The following is a 6,051-nucleotide window of genomic DNA, read 5'->3' as shown; positions in this document are numbered from 1 at the left end:
TGTTTGATGTGGTGTTTGAATATACTGTACATTCTTCTACCTGCGTATGTTCGAGTTTAGTTTTATGTCATGACTTCTGTTGATTTTGAAACTGTCTCACTTGTACAACATAGATCTCTGGCTACTTAATCAGCATGTTCCTAAGAAAGGCACGCAAGTTTTTAAGAACATGTGGAAAGACATAGAAACGTTTTCAAGCTATGAAATACATGGCTAATGTATGCAGACTGAGGTTGTACCAAATGAGACCCAGATATGTTATAAAAACATTTTCAGCATGTGTGTCAAACAGATATTAATAGTTTTTCTGTGAGTCTGTCCCTTGCATATGCAATATAGATCGATGTGGTAGAACACTTTTCATGTCACACTTGTGAAAGATGTAAAAGATGAGGCATTGTCAAGGTTTGTCCTGAGGTGGCAGCTGCTGCTTAATAACTTGAACAGAAGCCAGTTATTCTTGTCTGGATTACTGCTCTTTAAAGTGGCTAAATCTTTTTCTGCTGACACCAGGAGTAGCCCTAATCCCAGGGAAGACATATAAAAGGAACTTAGGATGAGTTGGGTGATACATCGTGAATAACTTTGAAAGGCAACTTTTAGTCGAAGAAGCGAGCGAAACTTCCAGCCATGAACGGAACAGAAGGTCCCAACTTTTATGTACCCATGTCAAATAAGACTGGGATTGTGAAGAATCCATTCGAGTACCCCCAGTACTACCTGGCTGAACCATGGAAGTTCTCGGCTCTGGCTGCCTACATGTTTTTCTTGATCATTACGGGCTTTCCAATCAATTTCCTCACACTGCATGTCACCATTCAGCACAAGAAACTGAGGACACCTCTGAACTATATCCTGCTGAACCTCGCTGTGGCAGACTTGTTCATGATCACAGGGGGCTTCACAACCACTATGTATACCTCCATGCACGGCTATTTTGTGTTCGGGCCCGCAGGCTGCAACGTTGAAGGTTTCTTTGCAACACTTGGGGGTAAGTGCTCATTTTTAAATAAATGAACCAGAGAACGTATTCAAAACTTATTGAGGATTAGGAATGTTTGTAAGACCGTACATCAAATACATTGATAGAGATGGCAAAATTGTTTGATTGCTAGTGGATTCAACCTCATTGTTTTTGGAAACCTTATCAAATTACATGCAACATCTGTCTTTAGTAGTTTATAAAGAGGAAAATAAATGAATATTAGTGCTTTCTTATTTCTATTTTAAATGTTGACTGCTAAACTGAAGTGTGGTTTCTGCCTTGTGTTGACTGTATGTGTGGATGCCTTAGTCTGCATTAGTGGGATTTAAAACCACATCTGAGCCACTAGTTTATGGAAGAGGACTTCTTATGAGTCACATACTGAAGGTTTCCCATGGTAATTCCTAAAAAAAAATGTAAAATGAATACATTTGATTGCTATTTATTTACAAAAGTGTGTAGGAACCTTTTTATGCATACGTATATTAGAAATACATCCTCTGAAAACTCGAGTGGCAAGAAGGTACAGGTAGAAGTCAAATATAGTGTTTAAGGAATATAAGAAAGTGCGCAAAATCATTCCTTACAGATCGTTTCGCACATAAGAGACGGTCAATGTTTTTCAGGTGGTGGGAGACTGAAGTCACAGCTAGAAACCCTTCAGACTTACCTTACACTGTATGTCGGAATGACAGCAGACCCATTTTGTGGTTTTTGCAGGTGAAATAGCCCTGTGGTCTCTGGTGGTACTAGCTATTGAGAGGTACATCGTGGTGTGCAAGCCTGTGAGTAACTTTCGGTTTGGCGAGAACCACGCCGTCATGGGTGTAGCGCTGACCTGGATCATGGCGCTGGCCTGTGCCGCTCCTCCGCTCTTCGGGTGGTCCAGGTAGGTGACCTTCCAGGACAGCCTTGCGAAGCCTATAACAAACGTGAAGCGTAGGAAACACAGGTAACCGGCGAGGAACCGAAAAGTTGTCAGACTCCGCTGATGTGATCGGCAGAGACTACTATTTGTAACCTTTACTATTTGTAACTATTTGTAATCTCTCTTTCATCCACGACTGTTCCGTTTTCAAAAAAAATCTTTCAAAGTGAGCCACGGTTCCATTTTCCTTCTGTTCTTGTTTAAGATAAACAATGATAATGATACAGAATGATTTGTATCATTTCTAAATCATGGTCCGAGCAACTGCAATTTATGTGGCACCTTTCTAATATATTTCGTATGAGTAATATATAACATAATATACAACATATATATTTTGTGAGTGTGTGACATCTGATATCAAAACATTCACTATCAGAGTGGCGACATTTTATTTTAAACACCTTTTTTTCTTGAACGGTAGTGAATGACGCTGAAATTTAGTCAGCCAAATACAATGAATCTGAAAGAAGCTTTTTAAAAAGCTCATAGCGCTATTTTGGATACAGTCATATTAAATAGATGATTGTCTATGTGCGCTTTGTAGGTACAGGTTTATTTAAAGTACTGCTATGACAGAGAAGCTGTCTCATGGGGTGTGCTGGGTCCTTATCTTCTGCCCATAGGTACATCCCTGAAGGGATGCAGTGCTCATGTGGAATCGACTATTACACAGTGACGCCTGAGGTGAACAACAAGTCCTTTGTCATCTACATGTTTATTGTTCACTTCTCCATCCCTCTGACTGTCATCTTCTTCTGCTACGGCCGCTTAGTGTGCACTGTCAAACAGGTACGGCACTCTGCTGTAGGGGCTCCTGTATAAGATTTAGGAAAGTTCCTTTGCTGTACAAGCAATGATTCTTGACCTAGAGCTGGTAAATGTTTGTATTTGTATGATCATCAAAATCTTCTATTACAAAATATATGGCTTCTCTTTCTCAGTGGATTGTAGACTGTTAGTATTGTGGTAAATGTAATATTGTATAAGAATGTGGCATTGTGTGAAAGTGTGTGTGTAAAATGTTGCCATTTTTAAGCTGGTCACGTGTGAAATGAGGTGCACTAAACAGTGTTTACTATAAAACGTGTGAGTGGAAGATAAGCTGAGGTTAACCCTGCTGATGTTCTGTTATATATGCATTCTTAAGAAGTAGACTGGCAGTAATGAATGCAATTAATTCTCATAAATATAGAAATTTACAGTCATCTAATCTCCAAGATCAAGCGTTTTGACACCTGATCAGCAAGGATAGCAATTGTACTGAAGTACTAGCAGCTCGTAGTTTTCACTTTGGAACATCTGAAGAAAAGAAGCAACATTGGAAGCTGTAAACATGTATCAGATTATAAACTAATAGGCCTTTTCACGCTGTACAGCAAACAGATTGTTGTGGATTAACAAAGACAATGAATTATACATAGATTTGTCACATTCTAACGCATACACATTCAGTACACATGATCTGTAAAATCTCTACTTTTAGGAATGAAAAAAGCAGGAACAGGGGCCAGTTTCAGAACTAGTACCAATGCACTGCAGAAATCTGCTCCCTGCTGTGCATGTCAAAGTGCTGTGTGTATGCGTGTATTCCCACAGGCTGCATCCCAACAGCAAGAATCAGAAACTACCCAGAGGGCCGAGAAGGAAGTGACCCGCATGGTCGTTGTCATGGTGATCTCTTTCCTGGTGTGTTGGTTGCCCTACGCCAGCGTGGCATTCTACATCTTCGTGAACCAGGGCAGCAACTTTGGTCCCGTCTTCATGACTGCCCCAGCTTTCTTTGCCAAAAGCTCTGCCCTCTACAACCCTATCATCTACATCCTCCTGAACAAACAGGTAGATTGGGGTTTGGAGTGGGGTGAATATGGCTGAATTAATGAGGACCCGTTTTGGCACCGTAAAACATTGGCTTTGAGGAGATTTATGATAATAATCTACTGCAAGTGTGGTGTAAAAGGAATAAATAGTAAACTCACAAGGACATTTGCATTAGTACTCCTTCCAGAAAGGATTTAATAATGAATAAATGTGAACGCTTGCTCCTCAGTGTATTTGATGGAAGTAGTGTCCACACATTATTCTAACACATTATTCTGTTCATGTTCTGTTTTCCTTGTTCTCAGAAGGTAAAAATAAGGGTTGCAATATTTAACTGTGAGGAATATATTACATCACTTTAAACTACAGTGGTTTGTATTGCCTGAGTCTTATACAAAATTCAGAATGTGAAATTACAATCAGTGTTCAATGGTATCAACTCGTAAGTAAAACTCTTGCTCGTCTCTTCATTCGGTAATAAGAAAGATTGAGATTGTAGGACAAATAAACAGACGGTCAGACAAAAAGCAAAGAATGAGTCACAGAAGAACAAACACTCCTTCAAGTATGTGGGTGTCTGTACGGTCGTGTTGTTCACAGAAATGCGTGACACTCTGAATATTGAACGCTTGCTTTGATTAAGGCTTGCTCTTCCGTCCTTGTAAAGTTCCGTCGCTGCATGATCACCACCTTGTGCTGTGGGAAAAACCCTTTTGGTGAAGAGGACACCACGTCGGCATCCGGAAAGACCGAAGCTTCGTCTGTGTCCTCCAGCCAGGTGTCTCCTGCCTGATGCTTCAGACATCCTCCTCCCCTTCTGCTCCGTGTGCATTGAGCTACCAAGTGGATGTCAGTGGCTGTTCCCATTCAACCTCCAGGCACTGAAGTTTTTGTTGTAAAATGTGTGAACCAAAAATAAAGTTAATTAGATTTATGCTGGCAGTTTTATTTTTTCCCATATAATAGACTGGCGTCCCATCCAGGGTGTACCCTGCCTTGCGCCCATTGCTTGCCAGGATAGGCTCTGGCTCCCCCATGCCCCTGAATTGGAAGACGGTTAGAAAATGGATGGATGTTTTTTTTTCATCCCAGCTCATCTGGAAGCCTAACAAGCTTACTAATTATACCAGAGTCAGGAAACAGGCCTAATACAGTTTCCTGTGGTAATTCACTGGTCTTGTCACCCCAATCACTTGTCACTATTCTCTGTTTTCTGTTTATCAACCAGCTTTTACCTACTTATAGACATTATCTTCCATTCCTATATCTATCATCTTCAGAATTTTTATGTAAAACTTTATCACATGTCTTACTGAAATTTGCTGCAAAAGAAATTCAATTCGTTTAGGTAAAGTATTGAAAGCTGGGCTTCTGCGTGTCACTTCAACAGGTAATGTTCCAGCCAGCTAAACAGGCTAGAAAATCATCTGCCTTTTCCAAACACATTTTAACTGGCTTTAATGAGAGTATTACCATATACAAATCCTTTACCTTTAAATCCTTTGTCCTTTCACTCTTTGAAATTTTGAATATAATAAAGGTAAGACTCTTCTGTGGTTGCCTGTCCCAGTTTTTTGGACGGGTACATCATTTGCAATTCCTCATTCACAGGGCCCACCTCCTCTTTCGAGTGGTGCTTGAACAATCTTAGCTAATGGCTTCTTTATTTAAGGGTTCATTACTCTAATCAGTGTTTCATGTGCTTACTAACCTGGTTGGGTTATATGGTACAGTATGTAAAATGAAGTGGTCGAGAGAAGAATTTACTATTATACAGAAGTGTCCGTTTTCAGAGACTGCAATGTGTTTCTGTGGGGTTGAAGTAGAGTACAGGTAGGAGCCCCAGAATTTTTGAATTCCATGTAATAAAAGCACAATAAAGTGCACGTCAGTTATTACACAGACACAAACAACTTTGCAAGAGGTACAGTAAATCATCTTGCATATACTGTTATACCTTCTAGGTGCAACGATAAGACAATATAAAGAATCACAAACCCTGGGGACGGGAGGATTTCAAAGGTCCAATCAGGTTTAAAATCGTGGGGATGTCTGAGCCTGCCCCAGCAAGAACCAGAAGCAAGGTGAAGTACTGTATACCTTGAATAGCATGCCAGTACATCACAGGGCACACACAGACACAGACACACACACACTCACACCAGGGCCTATTTTTCCGGGAGCCAATTAACCTACCAGCATGTCTTTGGACTGAGAGGAAAGTGGAAAAACTTTAACCAATGTGAAACACACAGCACTCCAAGAATTGAACCCAGTGCTGTGAGGCAGCAGTGCTAACCTCTATTCCACCATGCTG

General features: G+C 40.5%; 1 protein-coding gene across 1 annotated transcript; it reads left to right on the top strand.

Moving 5' to 3' along the window:
* Positions 1-591: 591 nt before the first annotated feature.
* On the top strand, positions 592-4,640 carry LOC102691798 (rhodopsin). Its single transcript, XM_006630940.3, has 5 exons — positions 592-991; positions 1,706-1,874; positions 2,540-2,705; positions 3,513-3,752; positions 4,402-4,640. The coding sequence occupies exons 1-5, from the start codon at positions 631-633 to the stop codon at positions 4,525-4,527; spliced, it is 1,062 nt and encodes a 353-aa protein (XP_006631003.1). The 5' UTR covers positions 592-630; the 3' UTR covers positions 4,528-4,640.
* Positions 4,641-6,051: the final 1,411 nt, after the last annotated feature.

This window comes from Lepisosteus oculatus, chromosome 4 (genome assembly GCF_040954835.1).
Source record: "Lepisosteus oculatus isolate fLepOcu1 chromosome 4, fLepOcu1.hap2, whole genome shotgun sequence".
Classification (NCBI taxonomy): domain Eukaryota; kingdom Metazoa; phylum Chordata; class Actinopteri; order Semionotiformes; family Lepisosteidae; genus Lepisosteus; species Lepisosteus oculatus.
The sequence above is the reverse complement of the archived record's forward strand: the minus strand, read 5'-3'. Positions and strand labels throughout refer to the sequence as shown.

What these genes read in the sequence shown, in the direction of transcription:
- LOC102691798 (XM_006630940.3), top strand. Translation starts at nt 631, where the DNA reads ATGAACGGAACAGAAGGTCCCAACTTTTATGTACCCATGTCAAATAAG. An exon ending in TTTCTTTGCAACACTTGGGG is followed by an intron (nt 992 to 1,705) that starts GTAAGTGCTCAT and finishes TGGTTTTTGCAG; the next exon opens with GTGAAATAGCCCTGTGGTCT. An exon ending in CCGCTCTTCGGGTGGTCCAG is followed by an intron (nt 1,875 to 2,539) that starts GTAGGTGACCTT and finishes TTCTGCCCATAG; the next exon opens with GTACATCCCTGAAGGGATGC.